Source organism: Colletotrichum fructicola, assembly GCF_000319635.2.
Source record: "Colletotrichum fructicola Nara gc5 chromosome Unknown KSG_Nara_v1_contig01, whole genome shotgun sequence".
NCBI lineage: Eukaryota > Fungi > Ascomycota > Sordariomycetes > Glomerellales > Glomerellaceae > Colletotrichum > Colletotrichum fructicola.
In genome coordinates this window covers 7,657,345-7,675,352 of record NW_027094051.1, presented here as the reverse complement: position 1 = coordinate 7,675,352, position 18,008 = coordinate 7,657,345, and the positions used below count along the sequence as shown (strand labels likewise).

At 50.5% G+C, this 18,008-nt stretch overlaps 4 protein-coding genes across 4 annotated transcripts; 3 read left to right on the top strand and 1 right to left on the bottom strand.

Moving 5' to 3' along the window:
• Nucleotides 1-420: 420 nt before the first annotated feature.
• Nucleotides 421-3,658, top strand: mph1-1 (Serine/threonine-protein kinase mph1; the record flags this gene model as incomplete). Its single annotated transcript, XM_032035150.1, has 9 exons — nt 421-1,104; nt 1,175-1,506; nt 1,561-1,709; nt 1,788-2,465; nt 2,510-2,632; nt 2,754-2,800; nt 2,853-3,433; nt 3,497-3,584; nt 3,632-3,658. The coding sequence occupies 9 exons, from the start codon at nt 421-423 to the stop codon at nt 3,656-3,658; spliced, it is 2,709 nt and encodes a 902-aa protein (XP_031885638.1).
• A 1,296-nt stretch (nt 3,659-4,954) lies between these two features.
• Nucleotides 4,955-5,523, top strand: CGGC5_v002186 (uncharacterized protein; the record flags this gene model as incomplete). The annotated part of the gene is made up of 3 exons (XM_032035149.1): nt 4,955-5,023; nt 5,080-5,223; nt 5,272-5,523. The coding sequence occupies 3 exons, from the start codon at nt 4,955-4,957 to the stop codon at nt 5,521-5,523; spliced, it is 465 nt and encodes a 154-aa protein (XP_031885639.1).
• A 328-nt stretch (nt 5,524-5,851) lies between these two features.
• On the bottom strand, nt 5,852-7,685 carry aflT-3 (Efflux pump aflT; the record flags this gene model as incomplete). The annotated part of the gene is made up of 4 exons (XM_032035148.1): nt 5,852-6,511; nt 6,570-6,960; nt 7,015-7,367; nt 7,425-7,685. The coding sequence occupies 4 exons, from the start codon at nt 7,683-7,685 to the stop codon at nt 5,852-5,854; spliced, it is 1,665 nt and encodes a 554-aa protein (XP_031885632.1).
• Nucleotides 7,686-9,109: 1,424 nt separating this feature from the next.
• Nucleotides 9,110-16,765, top strand: atnA-2 (Nonribosomal peptide synthase atnA; the record flags this gene model as incomplete). The annotated part of the gene is made up of 2 exons (XM_032035147.1): nt 9,110-10,029; nt 10,081-16,765. 2 exons carry the CDS (start codon nt 9,110-9,112, stop codon nt 16,763-16,765), a joined length of 7,605 nt encoding a protein of 2,534 aa, XP_031885633.1.
• Between the last annotated feature and the right edge of the window lie 1,243 nt (nt 16,766-18,008).

The following is an 18,008-nucleotide window of genomic DNA, read 5'->3' as shown; positions in this document are numbered from 1 at the left end:
CTTCGCAGAGCATCAGGTCAGGATGTAAAGGCTCGAATCTCAGCCGCATGTGTGTCAGTTTGCTGCAGGTGCCGCCACTCAGTTTCGTTGGCGACCCGGATCGCGCCTTGTCCCTCGACGTTGCAGTCTCTTCCATACTTCCCACCTAGGTACTCATCACTATATTCACTTTTTCCACTTTTTTGTACATACGTGTGTACTCAGCGCCGTTCCTCGATCTGCCTCACCAATTGCTCGTCTTAATCCTTTTCCCATAACCGAAGCTTGCTGTATCATTCTTCACCTATTCCGCGCTGGTCAAGAAGCTTCGTCTGATTCAGATGCAATTTAAAGCTCAACTGTCACTCTGCGACGACAACCTTTTCTTCCCCTGTAACAGCTGATCATCTTCTTTCATCCGCCTGGGCCATCTGTGGGAAAATGAGTCGAGAACAACGGTCGGGCTTCGAGCGGCAATACGATGCAGCCTATCACGAATTTGAAGCACTCAGAAAGAAGAATACGAGGATCTCAGCTTGCGGTCAAGAGTTTGTTCTAGCAGACAATGTCACGAAGGCGCTGATGAAACAATCGCCCGCGCGTTCCGATGGTTACGATCATGACCTACATAGGCTCGGCCATACCGCATACCATCGGGAAAACTCTGCGCCTCCCCAGATGATGAAGCATGAATACCAAGAATATCTTCTTGTCTTCTACACGCTGTTGGATATTGGAGCTCCTTCGTTAGTCCATCAATTTCGCGACAGTGGCCGCAACTCAGATTTCCTGCCGATTGATATGGTAGACCTCAAACGTAACATCGACCCCCCATCTGATTTCGAGAATTTCCACCAGAAATTCTATGACAGACAGTTCGCATGGTGTCCTATCAAGCTGGAACTAGGAATGTGCCGCAAATTCCATCGATCAATCAGTCCCTTTTCGCGGAAGGCGAAGATGGAGCCGTATCGCGACGATGCAGGGGCGAGACATAACAACGCTAATTTGTACACCATTGAAGTGCTGGAAGAGCTCGTAGGACCAAATCTGCGAACGAAGATGTCATCAGCCAGGTTTGAAAGCTTCGATAGTGGTATAGACGGAAATCACTCCAAAAGCTGGGTACGTGACAGCTCTAGCCACACTCGATTGCGAACGAAGATCTGTTGCTGACATGAAAAATTACCTACAGGGATATCGCTTCGCACTGAAACAGTTCGAATACCACAAGTATGATCAATTCAGTAACGAAACACGGATGTTGAAGAATCTCAATAATCAGGATGGGATGATTCAATACATAGGTTGGTTCCAGAGCTATGAACCCGACGGAGAAGGCGGATTCCACGAATACTACAATATTCTGCTTGAACTTGCAGAATTCGACTTCTACACAGCAATACGAGAGCAGTCACCACCGATATCGTTTCAAGAAATCCATGGGTTTTGGAACACCATGTCCGACATTGCTAGCGCCCTTGCGTCCATCCACACCGTAACTCTAGACGGCCAAGACTATCTCACGTACGAGCCTTCCTTGCACCCATGATACGAGCGATACGCTGACACATATCGAAGATGGCATGGCGATATTAAACCTGAAAACATCCTTCGGGTGAACGATTGCTTCAAGCTGGCAGATCCTGGGGAAGCGAGTATGTCCATGAAATCACCGGGCATGTCACGACCGCAGCGCACGGCGACCTTCGGCGGGACGCGAACATATGGTAAGCCACCTTTCAATTATCAGGGCACCATGAATCATTCCGTTGTCTAAGACTGTATCTGATGTGTCTGCTTGACAGCCCCCCCAGAGAAGGCAATCTATTGGAATAATTCCAACTCGAACTTGCCGCAGGTAGATCAGACAAGCGATGTCTGGTCACTTGGCTGCGTACTGTCAGTCGCGGCAACTTATGTCGTTCTCGGAACCCAAGGAGTCCTGATCTACAATCGTCTTCGCCGACAAGAAATTTCTTGTCGCGAGGACAATGGGAACATTGATGATACCTTTCACGATGGATCACGTGTGCTACCCGAAGTAACTGACTGGCACAAGTATCTTCGGGAAGCCACAAGGAAAACGGACGCGTTTTCTGCAGCCGTGCTAGACATGATAGATGCACACATGCTCGTAAAGGCTGGAGAGAGATGGACGGCTCAACAAGTTTGCGCCAAGTTCGCCGAGATTTTCAGGAATAGCGAACCCCAGGACACCGAAGTTCCAGACGCCTTACAAGAGGTGCTGCAAAGCATTAACAGCGACCAGTTGGCTCTCAAGTATGAGCAACGCTTGGGAATCAAGCGCGTGAACTCCACCGACACAGCTGATAAGCCAAGAACAGCGGAGAGCTTGCCAGATGCTGGGTCGAAGTTCAAGAGCAGACAGGAGCTTCTGGAACAGGATATCTTGCCAACTGCCCAGCGTTCTCAGAACCGTCCAGGTTCAATCCGTCAATCTCGTCGCCCGTCGTCCAACTTTGGTACTATTTCGAGCTCAGAAGCGAGATATAGAATGACTGGGCAGTCGGCACCCTATTCCCGTCGGACAAGCGATGCTCAACCTCCGGCATTGAGGCCACCGATAAGCTCGAGCCAGACGTTATCGTCAGTCTCGGTACATCACAGAAGCCCTGTGACAGCTTGGATGGTAAGAACTGAGCTCGAGAAGAAGGGAACGAAATGGAGCCGCAGTATGAGAAGCTTTTCGTCATTTCTGAAGCCTCAGCCTGCATCAATGAAGGGCAAAGGAGCTACAACACTCCAACTAGCTGAGCTAGATGCCAAGCTCGAGAGAGCATTCAAAGATCGCGATATAGTAGGTCACTCGGCAATCGATTGGAATTGTAAACCGTACTCATCAAGCCCAGGTGTATCTTATTGACAACGGATCCACGATGGCTCCTCATTGGGCCGAGGCAACGCATCTTATTGAAGTTCTAGTGTGGCGCTCACTCGGCTATGACGACAACGGGATGGAAATATACTTCACCGACGCAGACACTGATCCAACCGCCAAAGTCAAAGAATCTCCAGACCAAACGGTCAAAGAATTCTTGAATGCGATGAGGGTTGCCGCGCCGAAATCAGTGAAAAGCTCGACAGTCAAGACAACTATCCAACCAGAGTTGGAACGGATCATCAATCAATACACTAGAGCGAAGACGTCCAAAATGCAGCCCCGGAAAAAGACCATCATCATATTGACTGACGGAATATGGGAAGGCATGAACAATGAATACACTCTAGACACTTATCTTATGTCGACGTTATCCAGTTTGAGAGACCTTCACGGCGATCTCGCCCACATCAAACCAGGACAGTTGCCCGGGCAGCACGACATCGAAAAGATACGTCCTGTTACCATTCAATTCGTACAATTTGGCCAAAACCAAAGGGCCACGGACCGACTTAGGCGTCTCGATGACGAGCTCAAGCTCAATGGGTACCCGTATGTATCACTTTGACACCCATATATTTCTGGCGACACGAAAGCTGACGCAACCTACAACAGTGATTTGATAGATACAGAAGGGGCCTCAGGTGATATCTTCAAGATGTTTCTCGGGAGTCTCTGCGATGATGAAGACCAAAACCCGCGAGTAAACATAGTCTATGCGCCTTCGAACCCTAGTCCAATTCCCTCTAGTCCAGAAGGTCCACTGCAGAGGCGTGACACCCGTGACACGGGATACCTCATCACACCTGTTGACGCGTCCTCTTTTCACGGTCCATCTCGTACTCCATCCTTCACCACTCAGGAAGGGAGTGCTTTTCATGCGGGGCGTTCTTCTTCTTTCCATCAGGGGGCTCTGGATGGTTCATCCAATGGCTTCGATCAAGTAACTGCGCCTCGCACATCCGACGAACCATCCAGTAGGGGGGACATACCGAAGCCAAGCATGTCCACATCTAGATGGTCAACACCGCAACAAAGTACGCCTTCGTATTCACAGATGGACCAAGGAGCCCCCTATCAATCGCCGCACCATACGGGGCATGGATCCTTTTAGTCACTTTGATTTTATGTGGGTAAACCGGCGTTAATGTTAGAGAAGAGTCTGGCCTGGCTGCTGAATTTATATTTGGGGTTAAAGAATTCTTTCGGGTTTAGAATACGACTGGCGTTGCATACGTGTAATGTTTGTACTGCATCCGGCGAGAGCACAAATCTTGAGTAATTTCATAATCTTTGATCATCAGACAATAACTATATCGATCTCTTTAGTGACACGGCAAAAGTACTCACAGTCACTATAGATCTCATGTTGTCTTTCACAAAGGCCAGTATCCTAGGTAGGTAAGTTTGCAAGTCAGATAAGAGGTTGCTAAGGAGAGCCCGAGTCAATTGCGTCCGAGCGCAGCGAGTGGATGATCACCATCTTCAGCATAAGACCTCTCTACCGCGAAACCCTTGTCATTAATCACAAGGACGTTCATCGCCCCAGATCACGACCGTTGAACTTAGCTCTACGAATTTTCCCCTCTTTGACTACGGCGAAACCCCACCTGCAATGGTGCGCCTGTGCGTTTCTCGCTGATAAGTAGAGGCGTAAGCAGTCGTGATCCTTCGCGCCGCCGATAAGAATGTGGCTTGCTTAGTCAAACCCGAATCCCGCTCTCAATTCCCCCGGCTGCCCCTTGTCCAATACAATCGGGCACACAAGCCGGGCGCCTCAAACGGCACAGTCCGGAATTCTAGAGCGGCAGCTCGTCCAACCCCGCCTTTGTGGCTTGCTGCGGAGGAATGTCGCGCCCGGCAAGCCAATGCGAATTTGGTGAGGATGGCAGTCTGACATGTCTATAAAGCCCGCGGCTTGGCCCTTTGAAGATTCGGATCCTTTGCAAACAGAAACATCAGCAACATCAGAAATCAGGAAAATTTCATCATTATTTCGTCTTCAGGACCTTCATAGACTCATTTCAAGCTTTCAAGCCACCATCTAGAAGTGCACGGACCAACTACAACATCATGGGTGTCACTCACAGCATCGCCACGGAGATTGAGATTGCTGCGCCGCCAGCAACGGTGAAGTCAGTGGTGGGTGTCAGCCTTGAGTCGCGATTTGCCATATGCTTATTTCTAATGTCTCACAGTTTCTCGACTGGCACCGCTATGATGAGTGGACCAAAGTATGGAAGATGTCCACCAAAGATGAGTCCAAGAAGCCGTCCGAGCTGAAGGAGGGCGACGTTGTCAGCACCAACCTCAAGGGAATGGCGTTCACACCAGTCATTTTGGTATGTTTGTAATTCATTTTCATATCCATCCTTATCTAACGAAAACAGGAAAACTCAAAAGAACTCTTCAGATGGAATGGATCGCTTCCTTATATTTTCTCGGGAGCGCACTCGTTTTACTTCCGGGCAAGCGAGAAGACGCCTGGAGGCACCACGATGATCCAGGCTGAAGACTTCAGCGGTCTTTTTGCGTTTTTGATGAAGCCACTTTGGGGCTTCGAAAAGAAAACCCTGGTAAACTGGAGGGAATTCGATGCGGATATCAAGAAGGAGAGCGAGAGATTGTCGAGCCAGTCATGATTGATCCTGCAGTGACCTACGTTTCGTAGCTGATACGCTAATGACGATGAAATATTTAAAGAACTATTTCTATGTTAACACAAAATTCATTCACGCAGGCAACGTTGCTTGCAGCTGATGTTGCGAAAATTGAAGAGAGTCCCCGCTGACGCATGTTGGATGAGTTGTTCAACGTTTCTGATCACCCGGGCGGATTGTCTTGTTATTGCATGACAACGACACGAGGAATGATAGAAAAGACGCCAAAGATTTAAGATGGACATTTACGTAGCTGCCTCAACATGGTATCTGCCCGAGAAAATGTAATACTCAACTCAAGCATATGGCACTACTTAGTCTCCTCATCTGTCTTGCCAGAGCTATCTTCCGTTGGTATTTTCTTCAGCCCAACCCCTGCAACACCAAGAATGCTAAGGGCAGCCATGGCAGCAGCAACCAAAAACGTCCGTGTAACGGCATGATTGTACACTTCCAAAAAGAGACTCAGCCTCTCCGGGGAAACTAGACTGGTCAACTGCGTAGCGCCGGCGCTCTGGACCTTTTGAGGGTCCACGCCAGGAATCTTGGTCGAAATGCCCGAAGCCAAGTCACTCGAAAATACAGCTTGAGCAATGGTGATAGCTGTAGTTGGTCCAAAACATTGGAAGAACAAAACAACCGCAACACCAATCGCGACATCTCCTTCAGTTAGAGTGCTTTGGACTGCAACAGCGGCTTGCTGAGTTGAGGCTCCAATGCCCAAGCCGGCAATGACTTGGAATGAGATCCACTGGCCTGCGCCGGATTGAACTCGAAGAGTTGAAAGGAGACCTGCGCCGACCGCGATCAACACTGTCCCTGCCAGCATGAACGGTTGGTAATATCCTGTCTTTGTAACGCCCCAACCGCTCATGAAAATGATCAAGATAAATGCCAAGCAGAGCGCCAAGTAGCGCACACCCGACTGCTCCGGAGTAACACCTTGGATTGCCTGAAACCATAGCGGTACCTAGTGAATCTGTCAGACCAACCGCCGCCCTCGAGAAAGACAAAGGTAAGTTACTTACGTAGTAAACCAAAGTGAAGAAAGCGCTGTCTATGCAGAATCCGAAGAAGGCGCCAAAAATAACGACGCGCATCTTTATCAATCGAGGTGGCACCAATGCCTTCTCACCCATCCACCACTGCTCTGCCACGAAAGCAATGATGAGCACTCCGGCGACTACGAAGCATGCAATCGTGCGAGCGTCGCTCCATGAAAATAAAGTACCGCCAAATTGAAGTGCGAGAAGAAATGAGGTAATCCCTGGGAGTAGAAGGACCATGCCAAGATAATCTAAACCCCGGATTTTCTGCAGCCAAGGCCGCCGTTGTTCTTGGGTTGGTGGGGGTGACTTGATCAGGAACAACGTCGCAACAGCGGGGGGAGCCGCAATTGGGAGATTGATGTAGAAGCACCTGCAGAGGTTCAGTAAATGAGTTGAAGAATTTGGATGGAAAACTCGAACTGACCATCTCCAGGTCAAGTAGCTGTTCGTGATGAGACCTCCAGCAACCGGTCCAACGACCGCCGCAACGCCGTAAACCATGCCAATAGCGCCCAAATACAGAGGTAACTTCTTCGCTGGTAAAGTTGCGGATATGAGAACCAAGCTGCCCCCTTGCAAGCCTGAAGCTCCTAGACCGGCGATGGCGCGGCCGACGATGAACACGGCTGAGCTGGGACTGACCGCGCAAATCAGAGAGCCGACTTCAAAGATACAGAGGGAGGCTAAAAAGACAATCTTAATGTTGAACTGATTGTACATGCGACCAAAAACCAGCTGAAAAGCACACAGAGTCATCTGGTACGCCGATCCATACCACTGGATTAAGTGTCAGTGCTTGGTGTTCTGATTTGCTTCAAAATGATATTCACTTACACCAACATCTTTCAGAGAACCGAAATCATCCGTGATTCTTGGGATGGCTGTTGCAATGATTCCCTCATCAAGAAAAGTGCACAAGACTCCAAAGGCGATGGCCAGCCAAATCAGAAAGGCCTTCCATCCAGGAAGATCGACTGTCTCTGTCGTTTTCTCAGAGGAGTTGGGCACATCGGATTGACTGCCGGAAGTTTTGGACTGAGCATCAGCAGGCTTTTCGGTGCGCTCATCAACCTGTTCTTGACCATGCGAAGGCATTTTGAATACGAGTTGAGCACTGACTCGGACCACGAGGAAGGGGGAACGACACCGTCGAAAAAGATTGATTAGGCAAGAGCATTCTCATTCATCACGCTCCGGGATGGGAACCATAAGAGGGCCATGTCAAGATTCCTGAAAGGTTTGCCCGGTCTCGCCCCCACTACACTGCCTGACCGCCACAGTTGGGGTGTTCACCCTAGACATGGATCAAATCCCTGTCACCAACCGCAACAGGAAGGCGAATGAGCACTAAAGACGCTGATGGAGTTGAGACACAACTAACGTTCAGCATCACAATTATGGAGTGTGACTTTTTCCCCCCTTATCGCTGACCACCCTTCTCGTGGGTCTGAAGGATCGAACTGCATGCTCTCGCCAGGCACCTAAGTAGAAGTTCTTCCTGGAGGGCTTCTTCAAGCAACGATCTCGAGTACAAGCATTGGTCCCGCCCGGCAGGAAGAAGGTAACATGCGTCAAAGCCTGGATCCCACGAACCCATGCAAGGCACAGCATGCAGCCGCCTTGCATGCATCGGCTACAAAAGAACCAATGGGTACCAGGATTATGGGCCCTGTCACGAACCTCACCTGCACCAGTCACCAATGACAAATGTCTTTTTTTCCTCACACAGTGACTGGAACGGTTAGTAACACACAACCAAAGTCAGCCTTTCCAAAGAGAGAGACATATTATCCACGCAAGACTCCGACACAGCGAATCGGATAGCCAATTCGAGTTTCCGCAAAACAAGTCGAACATTGTGTGACCACACCGGCAAAAGACAGCCGGGCACAGCGGACGAAGAATCTGTCGAGTACTCAAGTGACTCACACTATCGAATCACAAGAACACGAGGCTCTTTGATGTGATCTGACTTTTGCCTTCCGGTGGAACTATTAGTGGAATTGTGGAAGGTATCGTAACTGTGGGTATACGACCGCAGTCGAAGGATTCGAAGCCTAAGATGTCTTCACTCAGCTTCCTTTCTAGGTAAGCAACACGTTTGAGAACAAGGCCAGAACACAGCGGAGAAGACCACCTCGGGCCATAACAGAGAGGCTATGCGAAGTTCAAGCTCTTCGGGTCGCGCGGAAAGGAAGTCCGCTGGTAAGTCTCGAATAATGTGGGAGTTTATGGATGAAGGGTGGCTCATCAGCTTGAAGGATTTCGCGTGTGCCAGGAGGTTCGAATTCTGGCCCGAATGCTTGATCCTCGATATGGCTAGTGAAAGCCGATGGTCCGAATGATCGCTTTATGCACTCTTCTTGAGGCATGCATGATCTTCTGGGTGGGGGACATACCGATATATGATCGAGAGTCGCCAACATCGTCTTGGCGCCACTCCCCAAGGCTGACATCTTCCATGATAATCTTCATGCACGTTAAACTATTACACCCCAATTTGCATATCAACAGCCAAGATGTTATCTTCAGACGGCAAATGGAAGCTTGCCCCAAGGCTGCATTCCGTCAAATTTGTTTTCGATGCGCCTATTCCAGCAGACGCCCCGGCTCCTGAGGAGTTCGTTTTCGATAGCCCATCTTCCAATGGCACTCCGGGAATTCCCGAAAAGTTCACTTTCAAGTCGCCCGGTTCAATGAACGATAGTCACAAGAAAGCCAGCGACATTGACGGTCTTTCCGCATCCAGCCAACGCAGTGTCACTGAAGTCACCGAGGATGAGATTACAATACAATCGAATACGTCATCCCAGAAGGTTACCTGTGAAAAGACACAGAATCCCATCGAATCGTTCAAGAGCCCGGTGCTTCATGTTCGAGGTCCATGCTTTGACTTGAGCAACGTGGAAAGACCTATCGAGTCGGTCGTTTGTGCTGCCTGGGCTCTGGTGCTTTCGTCGCAAAACGCTACGCAAGCCGTTTGTTTTGGACTGAATTCATCGATTGCAGAGCACGATTCCAAGTCGATCTCATCTGTGGACGTGAGCGTTGCCACCAATCATACCAGCAACATTGCGGACTTTCTCGAGTATGTTGAGCAATCTATGAACAGAAACTCCGCGAACAGTGGTAAAGGATTCACCACAAACTCTCATCTGAGAACAAATGTATACCTTGTTGAGAGCCAGCGCATCGTACCGCCATTCAATTCAACGAAGTATGACTTCGTTCTCGAATGTCATATGAATGGAACCGAGATCGCCTTGGCAGCCACTTTCAATCACGAAGTCGTTTCTAAAACCTCAGTGAGATTTCTACTGAACGACTTGGAGAATGTGCTTTGGCAGTTGTCGTCCTCGACAGGGGAAGTGCAGAAGGTGGAGGACATCCAGATACTAGGCCCGACCAGCCAACGCCACCTTGTTCAGCTTAACCGACCGTGAGTACCGCATTTTGTTATCACAATGAACAACTTCTAATGCCTGTGCAGATTAACAAGAAGAGAAAACGTCTTCATCGATGGTCTCGTGACCAATCAAGCCAAACTACATCCATCCGCTGAGGCTGTTTGCGCCTGGGATGCCAGCCTCTCTTATGGCCAGCTTCAGCGATACGCTGAGAAGCTCGGCGACTCCCTGATCGACTTGGGCGTGACGCGTGGAACACTCGTTCCGATCATCTTTGAGAAGTGCGCCTACAGCATCGTCGCCATTCTTGGGGTCCTCAGGGCGGGCGGTGCCGTTGTGGCTTTGGACCCCTCACTACCCGCCGCCCGCCTGCAAATGATAATTGAAGACGTCAAAGCTTCAGTGGTGATCTCTTCAGCGAAGAGTCAACATCAGATTCCTCCGTATATCTCACGAAACAAAAGGATGGTGATAGATGAACTGTTTATCGAGAGGCTTCCACTCGCTACCCCTGAACGCTCATCTTCTGTGTCGAGGGATGTTGATGACGCTCTCTACGTTGTGTTTACTAGCGGATCAACTGGCAAGCCGAAGGGCGTGGTGGTCACACACGCTGCCTTCGCTTCGAGTGCCAAAGGATTCTCCAAGGCCATATATCTCGATTCCCCAAGTTCCCGAGTGCTACAATACTCCTCGTTCTCCTTCGACATATCCATGTTAGAGATCTTCACTTCTCTCATGGCTGGGGCCTGTCTCTGCATTCCTAGCGAGGAACAGCGAACGAACGATTTGACGGCTTGCATTTCCAGTATGAACGTCAACTGGGCTATGCTGACACCATCGGTGGCCAGCCTCATCAGTCCTGGAGATGTTCCCAGCCTCGACGTTCTCTGCTTAGTTGGCGAAGCACTGCCACAGGCCGTTGCTGATACTTGGGCTAACCACGTGAAGACCATCAACGCATATGGTCCTGCGGAATGCTCTGCCCTCACCATCGTCAGTGAGCCGAGAGTTCGAGGTGTGAAGAGCATTTCTATTGGGCGACCCGCGAATTGCGCTGTCTGGATTGTGAACGAGAGCGGACGTCTGGCACCTTTCAATGCTGTCGGCGAGATAGTCATCGAGGGACCTCCCGTTGCACGCGGCTACCTCGGCGATGACGTCAAGACGAAGGAAGTCTTTCTCAATGATCCTGAATTCCTCCGAGGAGTTGTTCGACAATCTGGGCGCTGCTACCGAACAGGCGATCTTGGCCGTCTGAATTCTGATGGGTCAATCGACTTTCTCGGTCGGAAGGACTCTCAGATCAAGATAAACGGCCAACGCGTTGAGCTCGGAGAGATAGAGCACCAACTCAAGGAGCTCTTGTATGGTGCGCAGTCATCATTTGCGATGCCGAATGCGCCGGCTTGGGACGTTGCCGTTGAGCTGCTTCAACCGAGTGGAACACAGACCACAGTACTATCAGCATTCGTTGCTTGCTCGAAATCAATGATCCAGAACTACGAATCTTTAAGCCTCCTTGTTCATGAGGCAGAGCCTGCGTGGATGGAAGTCAAATCTTTGAGCGCGCAAGCTTTGATTGAGCTCGCGGAGAGGCTTCCGACATATATGGTGCCCAAGACGGTAGTGCAATGCCACAAGTTGCCTCTGTCTCCTTCCGGGAAAATTGATCGCAAGACACTTCGCAATTTGGGCAACACCATGACCCTGCAGCAACTGATGAGTTCACCGAGTCAGGGCAACCCTCCGACGCCGCGAGCTCCCGTAATCGAGCTAGACCCTTTGGAAATCAATGTGATTGAAGACGCAGAAGATTCTTCCGAGGGTCAGATAACTCTGCTATCAGAGAGCATTCGCGCATCTGAGTCTTCGATACCCTTGTCGTCAATGTCAGACACAGCATTGAACCCTGTGGAGGTGGTGCTGCGGAAGGCCTGGGGCAAGGTCTTGAGTCTTCCCGAAGATTCAATCACTGGTGAAGACGACTTCTTCAGACTCGGTGGCGACTCAATCGGTGCCATAAAAGTTGTTGCAGCGTGCCGTCAGCTTGCAATTCAAATCAACGTTGCCAGTATTTTCAAGAACTCGGTCCTAAGGCAAATGGCCTTGGTTTGCAAAAGGACTGCGACAGGCAAGACCAACGCAGCATCAAACCATTACAACCCCTACCAGCTTGTCGATCAGTTTAACCTGGCTGAGCTGCGCGAAGAAGTCTCCTTTCAGTGCGAGGTTCAGCCTGATGATGTTGAAGACATGTATCCCTGCACTCACATGCAGGAAGGTTTGATGGCAGTCAATCTTACACGACCTGGGAGCTACACGGGCCGATGGATTCATCCTTTGCCCCAAGCCATCAACTTGGCACGGTTCAAGAAGTCGTGGGAGGATATACATGCGACTTCACCTATTTTGCGAACCCGATTTGCCATCACGGCATCTGCAGGATCTCTCCAGGCCATCATAAAGGGGCATGTGCAGTGGCTTACTTCCGACGACCTTGAGAAATATTTGGCAAACGACGACGCAAACCCAATGTTTCCTGGAGATTCACTCAACCGATTCGCTCTAGTCACTAATGTCAACGGCGATGTCACGTTTGTGTGGACTATTCATCACATGCTCTACGATGGCTGGTCTCTAGCCATGCTTTGCAACAGACTGAACGAGACATATCACGGTCGAGCGGTCAAGCCGGCCACTGACTATCGCAAGTTCATTTCCTATACTCAACAGCTTGAGTCCAGGCAAAGCTCAGACTACTGGCAAAGGGAACTTAGCGAATGCCCACAATCAACCTTCCCCGCCGCCCCAAGGCCAGGCCACCAGTCGTTCGCTCGCGCCGTTGTAAGAGATTCTCTGATTATTGACGTGGACACAGCCTCCGGCGTGACTATGTCAGCAGTGGTTCGGGCTGCGTGGGCTCTCATGATCAGTCACTTCTCCAAGTCGGATGATGTCTTGTTCGGAGCAACTGTATCGGGTCGAAACGCACCGTTGGAAGACATTGATAACATCGAAGGCCCCACGATTGCGACTGTGCCAGTGAGAGTCTCAATCAGTAAGAACTCCACTGCGCTGGAATTCCTTCGCCAAGTTCAAGACCAAGCCACAGCTATGATTCCCTTTGAACAAGCCGGCATTCAGCAGATCAAGTCTCTTAACGAGGACACAAAGCGCGGGTGCGGGTTTCAGAACTTGCTCGTTGTTCAAGCTGGCGGCGGGTGGGATGAGAATGGCCCCGGACCCCTTGGCAAGCCTATTTATCGGGAAGAATTCACTACGTTTCCGGTTACCTGCGAGGTCTGGCTTCAACCAGGCAAGGTTGAGTTTGCGACTCACGTCGACGAAGATGCGACCACTCGCGTATTCATAGCCGAAGCTATCGAAACCGTCAAGATCATCATGACTCAGCTGTCCTGGGCGACGTCTTCTACTAAGGCAGACTGCGAGCTCTCGAGACTTGCTTACGATATGCTACCGGCAGAAACTGACGGAAGGACGAGAAGAGATGACGTTTTGCCGGTGAAGATTTCTGCCACGATCAACGACCTTATTTCAGAGCAAAGCACGGCTCACCCAGGAAAGGAAGCAGTGACATCGACACTAGACACTCTGTCCTACGATTCCCTCGAGACAATGTCCTCTGCGCTTGCTATACACCTAAAAAGTTTGGGCGTTGCAACTACAGACTTCGTCCCACTCTGCTTCGAGAAGTCCGTCTGGACGGTTGTCGCCATGCTTGCGGTGATGAAGGCTGGTGCTGCCTTTGTGCCCCTGAATCCTGACCAACCGATATCACGTCTCAGAGCAATTATGAGCGAAATCAAGGCGAAAGTCGCGATCGTGTCTGCCTTCCACTATAAAGCCACCGACCTTGGCATTGCGACTACGGTGGTTGCGGATAGGAGTTCCTTAGGAGTACTTTTGCAATCCAACACCACAGGATTCGACCGATTAAACAATCCCGAAAATCCAGCATACGTCATCTTCACCTCTGGATCTACTGGAACTCCCAAGGGTGTTGTCATCTCGCACTCTGCTTTTGCTTCTGGGGCAACGGCTCATGGGAAGGCCCTCGGTATTACCAGTGACCATCGTGTCCTACAGTTTTCTTCTTACACCTTCGATGCCAGCCTCTTCGAAATTCTTACCACGCTCATACACGGCGGCACTGTTTGCGTCCCGACAGAAAACCAACGTGTCGAAGGAATACTGGATTTCGTAAAGGAGACGAACGTTAGTCTCTCGCTCCTCACGCCATCTGTGGCTCGACTACTAGCACCATCCAGTGTACCGTCCTTGAAAACCCTGATTCTTGGAGGCGAAGCCCCCGATGAGCCTCTCATTGCCAGGTGGCTAGATTCAGGGGCCAAGGTTCTCAACGCGTACGGACCCAGCGAATGTTCTGTCATTGCAACAGTTCAAGCCTGCGCCATTGGGGCAGAAGCCAGGACTATAGGGTACCCTGTAGGGTGCTCTTGCTGGGTAGTTGATGCAGACGACGTCAACACTTTGGTGGCTGATGGCGAAGTGGGCGAGCTCCTAATTGAGGGCCCAACTTTGGCCAATGGATATCTCGACGATCTACAAACATCCGCGTCGTTCATCGATAGCTCCATCTGGAGGAAGGGAACTCGTTTGTACAAGACTGGAGATCTGGTCCAAAGAACCAAGGATGGATCCTTCATCTACCATGGTCGCAAGGACTTTCAAATCAAAATCAATGGACAGAGGGTGGAGCTTGGAGATATCGAGTCCCACTTGTCTGCCTGTCGATTTGTCAAGCGTGGCGTAGTCATCTTCCCGTCCTCCGGCCCACTCGCAAAACAGCTTGTTGGCGTACTGGACATGGAGGAGGACGAGAAGGACGACGACAACGATGACGACAGAGACGACGACAGAGACGACGACAGAGACGATGACAGAGACGACGACAAGAGAAACACAGACAGTGTGGTCTACAGGAATCGTATTCGATACCGTGCCAAGGCGTTAGAAGACATCAAGCAAGAGCTATCTGAAAGGGTCCCCAGCATCATGGTCCCAAAGCATTGGGTTGACGTCGAGAAGCTGTCCACCGGAGGCTTTCCGCTTTCCATCGCTGGAAAGGCAAATAGAAAGCTAATCCTAAGTTGGATCGAGGAAATGTCTGCGCCCGATGCCCAAGCTATTGACGGCCATGCTTTAGCTGGTTGTGCAACGCCTGACATTAGATCGGACGAGGTACTCGCGTATGAACTGGCGAGCAAGATCTTCTCCCTCCTTCCCAGGGAATCATTCCATCTTCAGCGCGGCACTCCGAATCGGTTTGCAGACTTGTTACTGCATTCATCAGGCCTAGACTCGCTGAACATGATGTCAATCATGCACTTCGTTCGTTCAAAGTACCAAGTGCGGGTGAGCATTCAACTTTTGATGGATGAAAGGACAAGCGTTCGGAGCCTGGCTGAGTTCATTGCCGAAAAGCTTGCCGAAACAACAAACAAAAAGCTTGCGCCGGCACAAGCTCCGTCGCGTAGGATCGATATCATGGCTCTGATCGAGCGGCAAGAAACCGAGCTCTTGAGATGGCAACACATGTCAGATGATCTTCCTAAGAGACCTACCAGAAGCGCAAAGTTGACAATATTCCTGACTGGTGCCAACGGGTATCTGGGTACACAGATCCTGCGTCGGCTGTTGGAACGGGACGATGTAGCGAGAGTGATTACCCTTGTGCGTGGGCACACCGTCGATATAGCCAGGGAAAGGGTCATTGAAGCTGCGCGGAAAGCTCTTTGGTGGACAGACTTCCACGGAGAAAAGTTGGAAGTGTGGAAGGGCGACCTGGGGGTGCCAAACCTCGGGCTTACGGATGGAGATTGGAACACATTGGCCGACGGAAGTTCCATCGATATCATTATTCACAACGGCGCCATTGTGAATTGGAACAAAAGCTACGCGGCTCTCGAGGCCGTCAATGTCCGCTCAACCGTTCAGCTCACTGCTCTCGCAATTCGGAATCCTAACCTGAAGTTTACGTACATATCAGGGGGGAGGCAGTGCCGTTCCGCAGATGAGTTGGATGAAGACGTCGCTCGAGAGCTGTCCGAAGCGATGGGCTACAGCCAGTCTAAGTTCGTGGCGGAAGTACTGGTGAAACGTGCCGCAGAGCGTTGCCCGCCCGGTGAAAGAAATATTGCCGTATTCAGGCCGGGTCTAATCATTGGAACACCAACAGAAGGAGTGGCCAATACGGACGACTACATATGGCGTTTGACGGCGGCGAGCATAGACGTTGGCGCGTACAACTTTGACGACGAAACCGCCTGGCTGCACTTGTCTGACGCTACGACGACCGCTGCAGCAGCAATTCGTACTGCATTTTCACCAGCCTCGCCTCACAAGGCGGTTGTTCATCATGGGGATGGAATGACGTGGGGAGCCTTTTGGAGTCTGATCCAGAACATGGGCTTCAGCATCCGTTCGATGCCAGCGTCTCAATGGCTACCACTTCTCAGAAGAGACATCGAATCCAGGAATGAGGGTCATCCTCTGTGGCCACTAGCGCACCTGATGGAGGATGGGTCAATGGAATGGGATGTGCGTGTTCAAGAGCAACGAGAGGCTCCATTGAGGCTGAAGGTTGCAGTCAAAAGAAACGTGGAATTTCTTGTCCGGGCTGGGTTTCTATCGACCGGTGGTGTCGTTGCTGAAACGTCGCATGTCAAGCGTGGACCGTTTTCTCGTGCTTCATCGAGAGAGGGATGGGGTGTAGCAAAGTGATGCCGATAGAAATTCCGCATCTCCCGGGAACGTTTTGCCTATACATGCTGTGTGTCCACAGATTGTACTTGTTTCAGTTTTACTCTCATGTTATACATCCTTTATGAGGTATTGTCCACCGGATACCAAAGTTGATGCCCAACGCCTCATCAAACGTCCCCTGCGCCCTGGCAATGTTCTGATACATTCGTGCCTTGGCTTGTCCCCAAGTCGCAGTGACCATTATACAATTCCGTCATCAGACGTGTATGAAAAGTCTTGTATGGTCTGTAGGGCAGTTTGGAATGACGTATTTCGACGCTAGTCAGGTGAGAAGGCCCAGGCTTGTCCCAAGGTTTCACAAACCTATCAACGACAGCATCATTAACAAACGCCGTGTACACATCCATGCTGGGGTTAAAGGACTGGTCCGAAATGAGAACATGAACCTTTTTGACTATGGTCAGTAAACAAATCTGGCTCAAGACTGATTGGCCGCCGCCAGACTGAGTTCTGACCTTGTGAAAGGTATCCTCTTTGGAAATACCTAGCTCTAGCCGGGCGCAACACCCACGACTTCGGCTTCGTTGAGCTTGCGCAACGATCAGCGCTGTGATGTACGGATTAGGGCTCAGGTCGGCGGCAAGCTGCCTCTGAGGAACGCATCTTTTTTGACTGTAGAAGCAATGATGCTGAAGGGCCGATAAATCTATGTGCACAACAGAGAAGATAAGTCCGTTCAGAGGTGAAGGAGGGCTGAAAAAGCCATCACCTAGAAGGGGAATCATTTCGGTTTCGAATCGGAGAAACAGAACCCTAAAGGCATCAGAAGAAACACGTTATGATAAAGCTTGTGCACTTACATCGTTTTGAAGGAGGCAGATTTCAGGAGCTGACGCATGACATCTGTTTTATCGTGAAATACGCCATACAGCTCTTTGCCCCATTTCCTGGGCGGACCGTCTGACAACTCTTCACTCGTAGATCAAGATTCGAGTGCTCCATGCGACTGGAAATACTTATACGCAACTTCATTCCGAGGTCCAGGAGGCTGTTGTGTATTCCCAGTAAAGACGCAACGGAGGAGCTGAAGCTGGCGCGCCGTCCATTTGCGCGGATGAACCAAAAGGCGCTCCCGAGAGAATACGCGCGCAATGCGATGAATGGAAAGACTCGAGATATCGTTGATGTCTTCTCCTGGAAGGAGCTTTCTGTTGTAAGCTTTGCGCACCTCCGCAGAGAGCGATCGGTTTGGATTGTTCAT